This window comes from Mycotypha africana, assembly GCF_025528875.1.
Source record: "Mycotypha africana strain NRRL 2978 chromosome Unknown BDF20scaffold_7, whole genome shotgun sequence".
Lineage (NCBI taxonomy): Eukaryota > Fungi > Mucoromycota > Mucoromycetes > Mucorales > Mycotyphaceae > Mycotypha > Mycotypha africana.
In genome coordinates, this window is record NW_026515731.1 from 990,979 (window position 1) to 1,007,971 (window position 16,993).

Below are 16,993 nucleotides of genomic sequence, written 5' to 3' on the forward strand. Positions count from 1 at the left end.
AATAAGCAAAGTATATACGTACTGGAAACATATCCGGCTTTAGAAATTTAACAATTAGCCGTAGTACAATGTTTGACAAAAAGTAACTGTCAATAAAACAGATTTCAGAGAAGAAAATCGCTTCGTGGATTCATGGCGGGCAAATTCGATTTTTTATATATAGTAAAAAGGATGGGGGTAAGCTTAGGAAGTCAATAACGCGTTTTCTTTTTCTTTATTGTTTTATGCACTCCTTACAGCTTTTAATGATTGACAGACAGAGAAGAAAAGAAAATGATCAAATGACACAGGCCTTTCAGGGGGGCAATCATATTATAAAAGAAGGGGCTTTAAAACTTTAATAGCATTGTTTTGGCGGGCTTTTTCATCATCATTATCATTAATAAAGAAGTGGACTATTTAGAAGCATTGTCATTTGAATTGAGGGCCCTTTAAAAAAAACCAAGTCGAAAGGTGACTTTAACAATTCTATCAATGAAGACGAAGTTTATTCAACTTTGTCAGCTTAAAAGTTTTCCTTGAGAAATATACGGTCAATAATCGACACTCATAAGCCTTTTCACTGAATGATTCAGGATGCACTTCTAAAACCATGAGCGAGAATACATAGTGTACCTATTTTTGGGCCTCATTCACGCAATGTATAATACAGGAGGCCTTTGAGCAATAGTTAGCTACAGGTTTATTGAAGCTCATGATAGATACAAGGATTGGTATACATATAAATAAAATCTAGAACTATGTACAATGTCTTTTGACTGTGTTATAGACACGCTTGAGCGAATCCATCTTTATCACAAATCCGCTTTCATCTAGCTTTTGAACAATCTTCCCGCCTATATTCCATTCTCTTTTTGCCACACAAAAGTCTAACAGTATCTTCCAGGTGTCTTTTGTAGGATTCAAATTCAAAGAAATCATATGTTCTAAACAGTTAAAAGCATCATGTAAACGCCCTCCATCGATAAAGCCTATGATCATAAAGTTATAAGTAGCCCTATCAGGTTTGATGCCATGACGCACCATCATTTGAAATGTTTCAATCGCCTTCTTCAAATCTAACTGCTCCACATAGCCTTGAATCAAGTTGGTATAAGTGTGAACAGTTGGTTGCAAGTTGAATTTATCTGTACGCATCAAATTTAACGTTTTCTCCGCTTCAGACATTTTACCATTTCTGATCCAACTATTAATTACAGCGTTAAACGTGTAGATGTTCGGTTTAAAGCCTAGCTCATTCATAACCGCTATCATTTCCATCGCTGTTGTTGGTGAAGTTGATTTAAAGATAGAGTCAATTAGCGTGGTGAATGTTACTACATCAGGTTCCATACCAAGATTAAACATATCACTAATAATTTCTGCTGCCGCTTTCATATCTTTTGCTTTAATATAGCCTTTCAGCATCGTGTTACAAGTGATAATATTAGGCTTGAAATCAGAGCGTATCATTTGTTTGTACAAAATACCCGCTACTCTCATTTCCTTACTGATGACAAGCCCGTTGATCATGGTATTGAGAATTACATCGTTGATCTTAAGTGCAGGATTTTGCTGTAGTTCCTCAAACGCTTTGAAAGCTTTGTAAGGCTGCCGACCTTTGAAATAGACATTGATGAGTTGATTGTATAGATGTTCGTCGATTTTATAACCTCCTAAAATAGTTTCTCGTACTACTTCTTCGGCTGCTTCAATATCGCGAGTGTGTGCAAAGATAGTGAGCATACTATTACAAATGAAAATATTGGGTCGTATACGGTTGTTTCTCATATTATTGTAGATGTATGAAGCTTCTCGTATATATCGAGCGTCACACAAACTGGTAATCAAAATATTGTAAGTAGATAAATCCAGGACACGGTTCTTTTGCTGCTCATATATCCACTTTACATCATCAATACGTTTGTCACGTACAAGATGAAGAAGATTTGTATTCATCACTTCCGTATTGTCAAAAGCATGAAGTGTAATGAGTTGCTTGGCCGTTTCCATGACTCCAAAATTTGTGGGCATACATCGCTTCATTGTTCTATCAAAATTCCGAATATCAGGTTGTATATCATATTGTTCGATAGCTAATTTGATAAGCTTGACTGCCTCATCTAGCTTTTGTAATTGTATATAAGCTGCAAGAACAACATTAAATGCATTGCTACTGAGCTTCATAGTGGTATCAGGTGGGTTTTGAAAGTCTTCAAGATACATATCAATCACCTCTGTATATTTTGCTTGGAAGAGTTTCGCTTCAAAAAAATCGTCGTATTCAGCCGTCGTCCAGGCTACACCAGCCTTTTTCATATCGTTAAGTACCTCAAGTATCCGATCTTCGGTAGCCCAGCTGGTTTGTTTACGTAGATCAGCACGGATTTTGATGAAGTCATCGTGAGTTAGGTTTTGGAGATTATTATGAGACTGAAGCTCTTTGTATTTGCCCCAAGCAACAGCAGAAGAATTGCGATCCTTAGTTTTAGCAGCAGGGGTAGACGTAGTGGTAGTAGTGGATGCAGACAGAGCTACAATAGGTCTATTAGTTGCTGATTCGGGCTTTATAGCAACCTTTGCTGTAGTGTAGTATTTATTGTCATTATGGTGGCAAGAATGGAGAGACTGCATGTGTTTATTCGGGAAACTCCTTATCGTTGGCTTTCTCGTTTGAACTGCTTTGATTGTGATGTTGACGGCATGGTTATGCAATTTGAACAGTCGATGCATATTCCGAAGGAGCCTGTTACTGCTGCTGGAAAAATCATGGAAACAAACAGTATCAATCAGCAAATTGCCTTTGAAAATTAACCAGGGGCCAATTTTATGCCCTCTCTTTACGACCAATAGAAAATAGCTGTGAAACGCAAAACAGTTTAAAATACAAACGTACAGTAAGTAATAAATGTTTTACAGCAAAAGTTTGAAAGTAAAGTAACATAAACAATTGAATATTCGTTCACAAGTTCGATAGGATGTGATAAATCATTATAGATCAGATCGCCTGTATATTTGACCCTAATCAAGCAAGCTCTAATCAATGAAAACAATGTCATTTGCAAATTATATTCTATCCGAATAACCGCGACAAACAATGGAAATAAACAATTGTGCTTCTTTGAATCTGAAACTCAAGCACAGAGGAAATTTATATCTCTTGTCTGTGCGCGCTGCTTCGGTAACGTGTTCAGCAACAATGTGGGGTTGGTTCGATCTCAGACATGTAGTGTATATTCCACTTTTAAGACAAATAAGCATTCATCTTTGTTCTCTTTTCTCTTTTTTGGATCATTGAAATGTATCAATTTTGTTTCACATTGTAATATAGGAATCAAATCAGCAAATAATGGTTTCTTATCTCAAAAAGTCATTAGCAACCTTGGCAGGATTTGGTGATGTCAGTCTACTACCTCCTGAAGAATTTATATCTACAACAAAATATTCTACAAATGATGATGAGGATGATTGTACAGGTTGCCTCAATCCATGTGTGGAACACAAAGAATACCCTTCCTATCTCAACATTGACATGGACTTTCCTATCCTTGGCTCAGTTAAACCTTATGGACGACACATCATCATTGCAACTGGTGTATCTGACTGGCCAAAAAAAATTGAACACGTGGAGGGAACTTTTGCTCACAGTCTAATTGAAGCTGAAGCGTGTAGCAATAAAAATGCTTGGAAAAATCTTATAACCAATTCCTCTATGGTGTCCACTTTCTCCACACTTCCCAACAGTTGTGACGTGTTAATTTTCCCAGATAACATCATTGTCTCCAATGTGACAAACGAGAAAGCCTACGACTTTTACGGCCTTTTTCTAGCAAGCCCTTTGCCAACCAAAACCGAACCCGTTGATATTGATTTATTGATGAAGGATGATCGAATGGAGGAGATGACTGTGACTCGTTGTCCCTACAAAAACTTACTTTTGATATGTTCCCATAAGAAAAGAGATAAGCGATGTGGCATTACCGCACCTATCTTAGCACAAGAATTTGACCATGTGTTACGAGAGAAAAATGCTTCTGAATATGATGTTGCTGTTGCAATGGTGAGCCATATAGGCGGTAAAAACACAATATGATATATGTGCCATATACTGTACAGTGCCGTTCATTAATGGTTACTCTGTTACGATAGGCCATCAAGTTGCTGGCAATGTTATATGTTATGTTAACGATGGGTCTCGTGGTATATGGTACGGAAGAGTAAAGGCTTGCCACTGTCGCTCAATTGTTGAAGAAACAATTATGAAGGGAAAAGTTATAAAAGATATATACCGTGGGGCAATGGATAATAGTTTTGAAAAGCGACAACAAAAGAAAACCCTGTTGAAATGGTAACGTATATATACAAATAGTTACTATTTAGACCTTCAAAAAACCTATATTATTATCTCACTTGCCTTGCAATCTAACTTCATTGCTGAAAATCAATTTTAAAAATCACATATGTATATCGTATTATTTTATCTTTATTTTTTTGAAATTAATGTTGATGATAACACGATGCCTTTGTCGGACTATCTTTCTTATCAGATCCTTCTTTAACCGATTTAAAGGTAATTATATTGAAGCGCTTTGTCACTGTATATCGTTACACATTAAGTGTCATATGGTAGGCCACACTGTGAACAAGTCCTTGAAATGGAGTGCGAACCCTGACAATATATTAGAATTGTAAGGATCGCAGCTGTGTCAATCGTACACTATAAAACTGAAAGTTTCCCCGAACTACGAGTAGATACATCAAAAGGTGGGATAAAAATACCACTTTTGCTGTTGTCCTTCAACACGGGTGCTTTTACACTTGTTCGCTCTCTTAGTGAACTTTGACAAAAAGTAGAGAAACTCATGCGAGTATAATAACTTTTTTCTCCATAATTTACATCAGAGTACGCGTATGACTTAGTCCAAATACTGTTTACATTAGAATCGGCTATAATTAAAGCAGACTGCGAATTAATGCTTATGCAGAGCAGCCATTAAAGAAAAATTAGCAGCTCCAACGTCATCTTTCTATGCTCTAAATATCGCTGTTAGAAGGGCCGAGTTAAACAATTTTAGGCCGTCTCGAATTTTATAGTTCCTCTAACTGTTCTTAAATGTTAATCTCTCAGGTATTCTCATGAACACCAAAACAAGGCTTTATATGATCAATAGTTTAGTAGCTGATGCTAGTTAAGGCGAATCATACAGATTAACGTTGATAAAATTTAAAATCAGAGCGCGATATTGGCTTTCTTGAAACTAAAATTGAGAATATGTGAAATTGGTTTACTCACGCTATTGCTAAAATAGTATCACAGGGTATAGTATGAAGCAATGATTTATGCGTACCAATGTGTCATAAACAGTAAATCTTATGGCTTTTCTGTTAATGCTCAAGACTGTACAAGTCGTGTAGTTCTTTTCCCCCTTTCGCTGTTCAAACTCAGCAAACCCAGGGCATTAACCCCAGCTTCTGTTTAAATCAAAGCTATAAGCTATCTTTCATCGCACAATCTTATATACCTCTCAAAACCTTTCAATATGTCAAATAAACTATTGCAAGTATTTCGTCAGAATTATATGCACACGCAAAAGCTGCAAACTTTCGTATGGAGAGGTTTAAATACCAGCATCGTGAATAGATCTCTAGATACAACAGATGCCTTCAACACAAGCACAGAAACAGCCGGCATTTCTCCTCAAATGAACGATGAGCTACTTTTAGATGACAAACCAAAAGCAACCACTAGCTACAAACCAATAGTACCCAATAATGACACGATCAACCAATTGGTCAACATGATTATGAGAGATGGTAAAAAAATCAGAGCTCAGAAGTTGGTTTCTGATACTGCCAAACAGCTCTTAAAAAAGATTGGTGAAAAGGAAGACCCTTACACAGTACTTGCTGATGCCATCGAAACAGCTTCACCATTAGTAAAAATTATGAACAAAAAGAGACATGCTAAAGTGATTCACGTACCTAAGCCATTAAAAGATAGACAACGCCATCATCAAGCAATAGCTTGGTTGTTGGACGCAGCCAAGAAACGAGATGAAACCACATTTGAACAAAGATTTGCTGCTGAGATTTATGAAGTCATAACAGGCACAAGCTCTGTATTACAGAAAAAGCAACAAGTACATAAGCAAGCTTTAGCCAACCGTGCAAATGCCGCCGTCCCTTACAACACACAACGTTAAGTTTATAGAAAAAGCTTTTTCATATTTGTATTTATCTTATCCCATGTTCATCTCATCAATTTCTTGAACAAGTACTATATTCTCACAATTTTTTAATGTACGAACTACTCGCTTCAGCCGCCACGATTTCTGCTATCACTGTCAATTTAGAGGGTGTTAGTAATAAAATATCTTTTAATAAAGAAGTTCGCTCAAACTGTCAATAAAATTTTGTTTACGCCTTTTTGTTTTAAAAGAAAAAGACATTGCATATCTGTAAATAAGTTTATCATCTGATTCGCTTTAATATTCTATCTTCAAACTTATTATGGTTTATCTTCATTGAGATACAGAGATCTCATCAGATCACTTTTTCATCTAAAAAGATATTCCGGTCCTACAATGAGGGTATGGTCTTTTGATATGAATGATAAAAGCAACCCCGACTAATGTTAGTACAAAATGTGCATCAGATGATTCCCGTTTGTTAGATTTTTGTGGTCCTTTTTTTTAAAAAAAAAAAGGTATAAAATGGCCAAAGCGAATGCCTGTTAAAAAAAGCTCATCTTCAGCTTCTCTATATTTTAGAAAGGAAATTTTTATTGAAATGCAAAACGGTGACGGTAAATGTTGTGGGTAGGTCCTCATTTCTCTTATGGAAGTCAATTATTACGGCAGTAAAAAGTCGAAATAACACTATACCACTCACAAATAGTAACTGTGGCTCAAGCTGCACCTGCTCTTCCTGCGGTTGCAAGAAATAAGTGATACTTTCTGGTAGTGCCATTTGACGAATATTTCTGACTCTTCTATCTGGATATGGCCCTGAAATAATTCTACTTTATTCACATCTTTGGATTGTTATTATTCATATTCTTGCATGATGCCATTCTAATGCCCCAAATATGACAGTGATATACAACATACTTCAATAAAATTGCACAACCACACACGCGAAATGGCAAAGTTATTGAAGCGTAATCTTTATATAATTATTGTACAATATTTACAATTTCTACTAAGTGTTATTTTCATTGGCTTCCTCTGCTTTACTTTCTGCAAAACCAGCTTTTCTTCTCATGTGAATTCCCTTAAACTTTATGAAAACCAATAAGCTCATGCCTATTACGTTGAGTGACGCTAAAAGTATAGATACATAACCTATGGATAGCGCTGACCCCATAATAGGAGAGATGAAACTTAAAATAGCAGCCATAATCATTCTAAAGAAATTACAAGCTGCTGTCACGGATGCCCCTTTTCCCGGTACAGAGTCAACCAAGTAAGCAGATCCTGCTGTATACACTGTTAGAAACAAATAGAAAAAGAAGATAATACTCTGTCAGCAGCCAATCCAAAATGCAGACTTAATTAATCTTACCTTGACTCATTCCAAAACATAGTATACTAAATCCTATAATGGCCGGCCAGACAGAGAATTTAGCCATGATACTCCAACCAAACAGAAGAACGCCAAGTGGAATCAAAAAGAAACCTCCTGGCCTTTCGTTTTTTGGTTTTTTGTATAGAAAAAAAGAAAAAAGAATCAGAGAAATTATTTGCTGGACAGAGAAGGCTTACAAACAGATTTCTATTTTACCATGCGTTCAGTGTGAGTCTATCTTCAGCTTTTGAAATACCACCCCTTTTTCTGCTTGCTCTGATTAGCAGATAATCAGAAAGTTTTCCAGAAATAACTGACCCTAGAACATTTCCAATACCAGCACCGATAAAGCTCAGTCCTTGAGAAGAGTAAGTATGGTTTAATAATGTCAATTGAAACTCGATAATTAATTGAAATGATTACCTGTTTGCCAGGAATCAAATCCATAATGTATGTAGTACAAATCAGGAATAAGTGTTTCTAACGTGAACATCGTACCAAAACAGAAACCAATTTCTATAGCTACAAAGCAAACAAACGCATATTGCATCATAGCAAAGCTTCTAAATGGATTGAATGTGCTGTGGTCATCCGTTGCAGTTGTGGTAGCGGTCTGAAGTGCTTCTTTATTTTTATGAGTAAGCGTAACTTCCTTATATTCGGCATTGGAACTGTTGCTCATGGTAATTGACATGTCTATTTTCCTAACTGGCTGTTGTCGTTGATGAGCGATGTGATTACCTTCTGCTGTATTAGTCAAGGTAGTCTGACTCTCCAAGATGGTTGGGAGAGTTTGATCCCATTGATGATCTAAGCGATATGTCTCGGGGAAAAGGAAGAAAAAAAATACAAACAAGAAGAGTCCATAACCGGCACAGAGCCAAAAAACACTACGCCAATTTGTTGCCGTAATTAGCCCACCTCCAACAATAGGGCCTAAGAGTAGTGAAAGAATCATAAATCTGTTTAAGTGCTGAAAATATAGGAACATAGATAGAAGCAAACCAGCCAAAAGATGTTACCTATCAGTGGGCCAATAAACTGTCCAACGAATAGATAACTGAATGCTGATCCCCTTTCTGTAATTTGCCAACAATCAGCCACAGTTCCTGCACCAACAGACATAGTAACTAAATATTTCGTTGGCATAACATCATTAGAGGGCAATTGTCATCATATTGAGAATTTCTTATTACTACAATACCCGACGTTCCAACAGATTGAATACAGCGTAGTACGATCAAAACATAGATGTTATTAGCTAGTGCACATCCTATTGAAGCACCGAAAAATACAAGTAATGCTACCAAATATAAAAACCTTATGATTATATTTGAATTGCTTGTCCTCTGTACCCTAAAAGGCAAAGATTTCAGCTCGTTTTTACCTTCGTATATGATAGTATTCCGATATCGAAGCCCAGAATATTGGCTATTCAAGAGAACAAAATTTCAGTTTAGGCATAAAGGAGTGTTTGGTAGATTAAATTGGCACTCTTACCCCAATTCCACCAAACAAGATGAATAGGGAGGATACCACCGTGATTTGAATATCTGTAGCTGCCATATCTGTTTTTATTTCTGGGATTCCCGGGAACTATACAAAGATAGCAGCAATAATTTGTTAGTATGTAGGCTCATAGCCCTTATATTATGATTGCGAAATTATGTAATAGTACGGATAAAATCTTCCTTATTTACATAGACTGTAGAGCAAAATCCATTCAATGATGCGCCCAATGCTAAAGCAGCTAATATAAAGCGCTTATTTAGAGGAGATATTAGACGAGGATCACTATCGACAGGCTGTTTAAATGCCATCCGTCTTTTCATGGATCTAACTAGTTTTGCTGCTCTTTCTGAAAATATGTTTAATGTTTTGCCACTATTGCTACCGTTTACTGATAGAGCTGCCTGTTCAGTTCTTTGCTTTGAGCTGTTAGCGTGAATTGCTTCGTTCGTTGGAATATATGTATAGGAGCTATTGGCAAGAACAGAGTGTGTTATTGGAAATCGAATGTCATTTTGTGGCGTTGATAACAAAGTTTGCTGCGAGTAATCTTCGTTGAGATATGATGTTGAGAAGCTAGATGATGCGTTAATAAAGCGGTCACCGTAAGAAAAGCCAGATGTATTATTCTCTGTACTGAACTCTTCTGTTTCAGTTTTTTCCGGTATTGATGAAAAGTTCAAAGAGTTAATTATTGGCATGGTACGTTAGCTGTGGCTGTAACAACGTAATTGCTGAATGAATTTCGGAAATGAAAGAAAGCATGTAAATGCACCTTGAACATAGCTCTTTTATTATGATACTACCTGACTTCGATCGTCTTGAAAAAGTAAGCCAAATGTCAGCCTGATAAATTGTTGTAATAGCCAAAGTTGCATGTTGGTTGATTATCAGGTTTGGCTGCTGCTTTGAGTTTGAATAAAAGTTTGCTTTACAAAGTAAGCTATATTTAGAACTCCAAAACTTTAACGCTTAATCTAAGGTATGCCTTACAGTCTAATGTGTGGCATTACGAAGCTTAAACCTCAAAGCTGCATTTGCTTTTGATGAGTTGCTTAAAATACAAATTGTAGTACCAAACTAAGCAGCTAATACGAGAATTTAGCATCGAAAGAATATAATCCTCCTGAGTAACATACCATATCCTTTTATTAGAAACCGATAAGTAGGGCTGAATTCATTAAACGAGAATACAAATAAATAAAGAAATGAAATGTATAAATAGAAGGTTCATTAGTACAAAACAGGAATAATAATGCGTTGAGATTTATAAAAAAATGTCTTCTTATATGCACGATGTTAGCATTCTTTTGCTTTTTCTCTTTTAAAAAATTTGGTCGTTTCATGACCTTGGGCTACTGTCACCGATTTCGATACCGTCACCGATACTTTTGATATCAGACGACGCTTTAGCGCTATCAAGCATTCTGGTAAGTGTGGCTTCATTTAAAAAAGTTCCTTCATTGGCAGCTTTTCGCAAAATATTTGTTAGATGCCGGAGATATGTATTTGCTGCTGACATTTCTACTGTTCTCCGTCTATAAGCCTGTTTTTGAGCTTCATTTGCCTCTACCAGTTTTTTCTTCGCATCGACCGATGTCTTTATTCTCCTCTCTAATTGCTGAATTTCCTTTTCGTGAGCCAATGCTTTATCTGTCTGCATCTTTAGCTTTTTGCCCTGGCATTTTATCTCCAGTTTTAATGTTTCAATTTCAGTGCGAAGTTGTTGTATTGTACTTCTCGCCTTATTATTAGCTGTCTGTGCATTTTGTAAAGTTTGTGCATTCTTTTCGCGCAAATTTTTATTTTCGGCGTTAAGTTTCTGTAACTTCAGCTTGTATTCGAGTACTACATCTTGAATTGAACGAGCCTCACGTAACTCTAAAGAAATGTGTGACTCATTTCTAACAGCAGTAGTAATTGTCGCCAAACAAGGAGCTGACTGACGTTTACTGTAAAAGGACGGCATTTTTTTTTTATCTTTGGTAGTAGTAGAGACTTTCTGTGTTCCACAATCCCGCTGCTGTTGAAGATTGATTATATGGTTATTGAGTTCTGTTAACTTTTCCTCATAGACCTCCCTCATTTGAGTATACTGGCATTCACTTTTTTCAAAATGGTTGACTAGCTCACTTTTAACCAAGAGGTCGGCTTCTATTTGGTGTAGTAGCTTTAATGCATTCTTATCGGTACGAAGGCTTCCGGAATAAATTAAGTCTTTAGCATTGGTGTCGTTTTCTACCCCGTTATCGTCGTCCGTTACTGATGACAGCCTTAATTGTTGTTGTAGGCTAACTTCTGAACTGCCACTACTATGATTCGAAAGTGACTCTGTTGATGTCACTGATAGTTGTTTTTTCAAAGGCATTACCGTTTTTGGCGTCCAGGTGGGAATAGCCTACCAAAAAAGTGAAATAAAACGGATTAGAAATCACTAAGTAATACATAGACTCCTATTCAAGCTGTATCTAGAACTTACAAGGGCTTCTAGTTCATTGTTGACATTCATAGAATTGCTGTCAAAAGAGCAAATAACTACATTTGGTGGCATTGTGAACCTTTTTCCCAAACGCTTTTTAGGAGAAGAAAACTCCACATCAGGTGTTATCCTTAGAGCAGCAGGAGCAGTTTCTAAAGAAGGTATTGATGTTGTGTCAACGAAAGTGTCTTTCTCTTTGACATAAGGCCGTTGTAACACTGTTTCATCTATCAGCAACTGTGACCAAATAAATTTGAAAAATGGTTTGCATTGTTGCATTCGTTTAGTAGCGAGAGCCTGAATTAAAATCTATGATTTCTTCCACTGTTATTTACAACCCCCGTCCCCAGTTCCCTTTCATCATTGTCAAAAATATGCGCTCAACCTGCAGTCAAAGTAGGAATATAATTTACCTTTTGTGGAAAGGAGGTTTGTCCATTTTTGTCAGTATCATTACCAACATTGCGGTCGTTATGTTCATTTTCTGCCTCATTTATTATGTATCCGTTTCCCGAACGAAACATTTTTTCAAAACCACTTGCTGTCCTTTTTCTTTTCCAGTTGTGAGAGGGTTGCGAAGAGAGTGATTTCATACGTAACGCTAGTGGAACTTTATGGGACGCTGTCCTATCTTTCAATGATACTGTTTCCTTATAATATAATCTGTTGATAACTTGTCTGTAATCTTGGTTCTTTCTAGTCGCATTCGAAGAGGGTCCTACCATTTTGGTATTCTTTCCATGTTCAATAGGACCAGTACAGTCAAACAAGGACGATACAGTATACATTTTACCTAACGACTTTTGTTGTGACAAAAACTCCGAATCTGAAAGATCAGAACTATTTGTGGCATTAATAATGTTGTAGTATATATCAGTGGATTCTAGGTTTGAATCTTTCGAACATTGTGCATAGCTATCTCCAATCAACGGATACGCTATTTCCTTCGACAACTTCCCACCTGACTCTCCTTCTTCAACAGTAATACTATTCGAATGCAGCATAAGGGTGTTCTGTTCTTGTGCCTTTGACAGTTCCTTCATTAATTTATGTATATACTCTTTCATTGATCGTAATTTCTTCCTCATTTTAGTCATATCATCATCAATTTCTTTATTGAAATGATGTCCGTTAACTGCGATACGACTCATTTTCTTCAACATAGCCACTTGCAATTTCAGCTGAGCGATTTGTGAGCGTAAGAATTGCAGTTCTTCTGACGAGCCCTCCACAAATTCATGGTTAATCGCTACACGATTTTCAATGTTACGAGCACGATTTGCGTACTTTAGCGTATTCAACGTTTCTGCATAATCTAAGGAGGCAGGGCTTATGCATGCCAGCATAAGTGTGCAACTGTTACCTCCGAGGCTATCTTGCAATAATCTTGTCAGCTTGCTATCTCTGTAAGGGATATGTTGTTGTTGACCAGTCATTCGTCTTCTTGAATTGTCCCCTAGTGCCGATATGACTTTGCCTAGAGCCAAAAGTTCTCCATTAATTGAAATCCCTTCTTTTTGACGATCGCCTACAGCTAGAGTACGTTTAAGCTATGGAGATAAAATGTGAAGGACTTGAGTTATTGAATTTCCGGATTACAAAATCTTCAGTTCTTTTACCCTTTCAGACCCTGCAAGATCAACAAAATGAAACTTGGACACTAATTGTCGGTTTTCGCAAACCTTCGTTTCACATTCGACCACCTCTATTGAGTCATTAGTGCAAGCAGCACTATTAAGAGTTCTGTTGTTTAACTTTTGCTTGAGAACAACGGTAAAAATAGCATGCGATCGCGAAGAAGATTCATTCATTTCTGTTGTCCCTGTAGTGCGTTGCTGTAGTCCCTTTCTTAACAGCCTGAAAAATGTGCGAAAGGTATTAATCAACTGAACAGAGCAGCATATGCGTCATGGATAATATACATTTTGTACCTCAAAACATCTTCTGCTGACTCCACTTTTTCTTCTTTTATGCCAGGGCAATAAATATTGCCGTCAATATCTTCTCTGATTGACAAATGATTGTCTGTTTGCTGGCTATCATTCAAACTGTCGTTGCTTCCATTTGGCAATACCAGTAAATCTCTCAAATCTTCATTATACAATTCAAGAAATGTTACAGAAACTTGACATTCGCGTGCTTCTTCTTTAGTGCTCGTGGTCAAACCTAGCTCTGTCGTACTTTTCATTGATGATATTCTGTCAAACAAGGCATTTACAAATCTGGGTACAATGCCTTCCTCAATCAACCATGTAACGATTGAGTATGAGTACATCGAATTACAGCAAATCTTAGCAAAGAAGGTCTTTTTACCTTGTTCTTCTAAATTTACACATGGCTCCACTGTCATGCCCATGCTATATGATTTTCCAGATCCGGTTTGACTAAAGGCATAAAATTTAACAAGTAAATAATCTACATACTATCATTCAAGTATAAACTGAAATTGATATCGTTACCCATAAGCAAGGACAGTAGCATTTTTACTACATGAATGCATATAGCGATTATGCAGAACATCAACAAAAAAGTTCAATTCAGACTCCTTCATTATGCTAAATCCAGGAACAAAACAACTTTTAAAATAAAGGTAATGCTTACCCTTCCATATATTGTTCCAACAACGGAGTAACACTAAAGTTATATATTTCTTGCTGCGTACTTTTCGAGGGATAGACTGAATCAAAGGTAAACGATCGATTTTGTCCAATGAAGATTTGAGGCTCATTCGGAATGTAGCTAATGCAATTAGCTTTCGCCATCAACTCCACGTCCCCTACTTCTTTTCCCTCTGTAAGGGGTCTAACCCTCAATGCTACTCTTTAAAATGTGTTATAAAACGTGTATGTGTATATTTGAAGACGCTAAAATATTTGATTCTATACAATTCACGGTATACCTCACGGCTGTTGTTGTCATAGTTTGGTATAATGATAATGTTTGTGTTCTCGAAATTCGATCGAGGATTTATATGCGGAGAAGGCGGAGCTTTTCTCTTGAAAACGCGCCGACTCCTTTTCTTCGTTGAGATTTTCCAAACGCCTTTCCTTTTGAGTTGTTTTAAACTTCATATAATGCTTTCAATATTGAAGCCAAAGATATTCTACCTATGACTGTCGTCGCGATGTTGGAAGAAGGGAGGAAAGTGCCGTCATTTTTGAATAAAATCAATGATAAATTGCTATTGGAAGTTCCAAGATCACTCTGCTATACCTATTGTTTGAAAACATTGGTGGTCATTAGTTTTGAGTAAATCTTTGTTCTCTTCAAGAGCTGCCGTGAGTGCATTATTACCAGACAGTTTCGTATGATGAGGGAGTTAAAAAAGTATGCATTATGTTTCTTACCTTGAACGATTTTTTGGTTTTGTTTCTGAAGAGATATGTGACCCTTAACTCATTATCAACTTGCAATATCTTTCTATTTGAGCACTTTAAGTATACATATCTTCAGAACTTGAATGCATGCTTGATGTGAAGCGAAATATAGGCTTTACGTATTACAGTTTTGCCCTCCGTTAAATAGCCTAGTATTGTTACTTGCATTGATCCTTTTCAGTAAATGAATGTTCAGTTGATCTTTAGAAAAACATTTCATCAAAGATCACTAATGATATGCCCAATCATTTATTTGGGAAGCAGGTTTGTTGAAACATGGGGAAAAAAACAGGTAGTTTTGCTGCTGAATAACAAGCACAAGCTATCCAGGAGAAGCGTGATAACGATAGTATGAGTATTGATACCGAAGCGAGTACCTCGGGTAACAGTTCAGTAGTAGCAGTATTAAAAGAAATGAAGAATAGGTTATATACAAGAGAGATAAAGAAACAAAAAATATTTACTCTCGTTACAGTGAACTGCAAAGATGCACCGTATATGCGAGCATTGAAAAGCTTAGCAAAAGAAGATGTAGGGAAAAGAAAAGGCCCGTAGATGCCTTGTGAAAATGGTGTAATTTTCGTGGCCAATTTGGTCATTTGTCCAGCAGAGCACTTGCTTGTGAAGATCACCAGCTCATCCTATTAGAGACCATCAAAATACTTACTATATCGATCCATTATAATTGTTCATACGGCGTCCTGAAAGTTTTGAAACTTGTAGAGACAGGATAAGTCCTATATCATTGCTGGTGCGCGGAGACGTACCTTAAAGCTCAAAACATGATCGATCTCTCCATTTTATCGTACCTTATGAATGTAATAAACAATATATCCATGCTTGTCAAGTTGTAAGCTAGAAAAATTATTACCCCTCCGGAGATAATACAATGAATTGCGCGATTCGGCTACTGATTATGATACTTTGAGAAGATATTACGATACAAATTTTTCGGTGTACCTAGGTAAAATAACATATTACGGAACAAGTGCTATTAGCGGCTTGAGCATTTTGAGCAAGACAAATTGAACATACAGAGTGATAATACAAAGCCTTCAATACATACGCAACTCTCATGCTAGTCCTGATTACCAAACGCCATGGTCCTGCTATGTAAATTTGCTTTGTTCCTGTTTCCAAGAATGAAATAGAGATTCATAGAAGCAAGCCCACAAAACTTATTTCTAGTGAACATGTCCCACAACAAAAAAACAACAACAACATAGGCTACATAACCAGATGCTTCTATTGCTGTTACAGCTTCATTTTGTTCCTTCTGGACAGGTAGCTGGACGTTCTTGAATATTTATATACTGATGCGCACTAATTGTGAGTTAAATACTTATTGTCCTCTAACTTCGAAACTATTGTTGCTTCTAAAAATTTCCTAAACTTGCCTAGCGCCGAAAAAAAAAAGCAATTACTGTACGGGTGAATTATAGACACATCGTGTTCTCTTCGTAGAATAAAAGAGTGATGATCCCTTGAAAGATATTGAGGCTAGTCGTAGAATAATTGTTGAATAGAATATTCAAAGATGTTTCCGACCATGTGCTGTTGATCCAGGATGGAAAGACGCATACGTGCCCTGCTATGGCAGTGATCTAATAGAAAATCTGTCATTGGAGGTGTTTCATCAGTCGATGTTCGAAAGCGAGAGCGAAGCAGGAGGATGAACTGAGAACATTACCTATCAAAGAAAGAGAAACAAATACTCCGTCTGTAAAATCATTGTCTGATCGGTATCTTCAATATTTAATATACGTGGACTTACTGAGTGTGCTTCAAATTCTACGGATTCAGGGGCTGCCCCCCAAAAAAAAACTCATATAAGAGCAAGTGATTATTGAAAATGCTACTGGTAGTAGAAATAACAATTCAGTTAAAAGGCAATTAATGTAACCATGAGGAACCGTCCTAGAAGAAAAAAGGAACATAACAGAAGAAACTTTGAGATGACCCACCAATCAATGGAACTCAAGTAACCTTCAATACTATGATGAATAAAATGTGCCATTAGATAAAGTTATCGTGATATGCTTAGCCATAGCTGGTAAAACACTTTAAATTGGGCTATGGAGCG

General features: G+C 36.7%; 8 protein-coding genes across 8 annotated transcripts; 2 read left to right on the forward strand and 6 right to left on the reverse strand.

Annotated features, from left to right (window-relative positions):
• Nucleotides 1–456: 456 nt before the first annotated feature.
• Nucleotides 457–3,177, reverse strand: BDF20DRAFT_878381 (uncharacterized protein). Its single transcript, XM_053081498.1, has one exon. The coding sequence runs from the start codon at nt 2,710–2,712 to the stop codon at nt 739–741; it is 1,974 nt and encodes a 657-aa protein (XP_052934877.1). The 5' UTR covers nt 2,713–3,177; the 3' UTR covers nt 457–738.
• BDF20DRAFT_836807 (Sucrase/ferredoxin-like-domain-containing protein) lies at nt 3,077–4,331 on the forward strand (the record flags this gene model as incomplete). Its single annotated transcript, XM_053078985.1, has 3 exons — nt 3,077–3,205; nt 3,311–4,055; nt 4,096–4,331. The coding sequence occupies 3 exons, from the start codon at nt 3,077–3,079 to the stop codon at nt 4,329–4,331; spliced, it is 1,110 nt and encodes a 369-aa protein (XP_052934878.1).
• A 1,350-nt stretch (nt 4,332–5,681) lies between these two features.
• Nucleotides 5,682–6,182, forward strand: BDF20DRAFT_822327 (30S ribosomal protein S7p/S5e; the record flags this gene model as incomplete). The annotated part of the gene is made up of 1 exon (XM_053077685.1): nt 5,682–6,182. One exon carries the CDS (start codon nt 5,682–5,684, stop codon nt 6,180–6,182), a length of 501 nt encoding a protein of 166 aa, XP_052934879.1.
• Nucleotides 6,183–7,142: 960 nt separating this feature from the next.
• BDF20DRAFT_878426 (major facilitator superfamily domain-containing protein) lies at nt 7,143–9,133 on the reverse strand. The gene is made up of 8 exons (XM_053081499.1): nt 9,046–9,133; nt 8,933–8,976; nt 8,750–8,865; nt 8,568–8,675; nt 7,969–8,481; nt 7,762–7,903; nt 7,543–7,664; nt 7,143–7,466 (listed from the first exon to the last, which is right to left on the reverse strand). The coding sequence occupies exons 1-8, from the start codon at nt 9,109–9,111 to the stop codon at nt 7,180–7,182; spliced, it is 1,398 nt and encodes a 465-aa protein (XP_052934880.1). The 5' UTR covers nt 9,112–9,133; the 3' UTR covers nt 7,143–7,179.
• BDF20DRAFT_878444 (uncharacterized protein) lies at nt 9,118–10,159 on the reverse strand. Its single transcript, XM_053081500.1, has one exon. It carries the CDS (start codon nt 9,753–9,755, stop codon nt 9,210–9,212), a length of 546 nt encoding a protein of 181 aa, XP_052934881.1. The 5' UTR covers nt 9,756–10,159; the 3' UTR covers nt 9,118–9,209.
• Nucleotides 10,160–10,471: 312 nt separating this feature from the next.
• On the reverse strand, nt 10,472–11,266 carry BDF20DRAFT_799726 (uncharacterized protein; the record flags this gene model as incomplete). Its single annotated transcript, XM_053076345.1, has 2 exons — nt 10,472–10,996; nt 11,054–11,266. Coding segments are annotated over 2 exons (738 nt in total), but the record flags the coding sequence as incomplete, so codon positions are not given.
• A 1,502-nt stretch (nt 11,267–12,768) lies between these two features.
• On the reverse strand, nt 12,769–14,295 carry BDF20DRAFT_822070 (P-loop containing nucleoside triphosphate hydrolase protein; the record flags this gene model as incomplete). The annotated part of the gene is made up of 7 exons (XM_053077662.1): nt 12,769–13,083; nt 13,153–13,193; nt 13,266–13,390; nt 13,465–13,768; nt 13,847–13,917; nt 13,993–14,019; nt 14,135–14,295. Coding segments are annotated over 7 exons (1,044 nt in total), but the record flags the coding sequence as incomplete, so codon positions are not given.
• Nucleotides 14,296–15,139: 844 nt separating this feature from the next.
• BDF20DRAFT_836811 (uncharacterized protein) lies at nt 15,140–16,927 on the reverse strand (the record flags this gene model as incomplete). Its single annotated transcript, XM_053078986.1, has 6 exons — nt 15,140–15,232; nt 15,375–15,551; nt 15,720–15,820; nt 16,003–16,207; nt 16,685–16,716; nt 16,897–16,927. 6 exons carry the CDS (start codon nt 16,925–16,927, stop codon nt 15,140–15,142), a joined length of 639 nt encoding a protein of 212 aa, XP_052934884.1.
• Between the last annotated feature and the right edge of the window lie 66 nt (nt 16,928–16,993).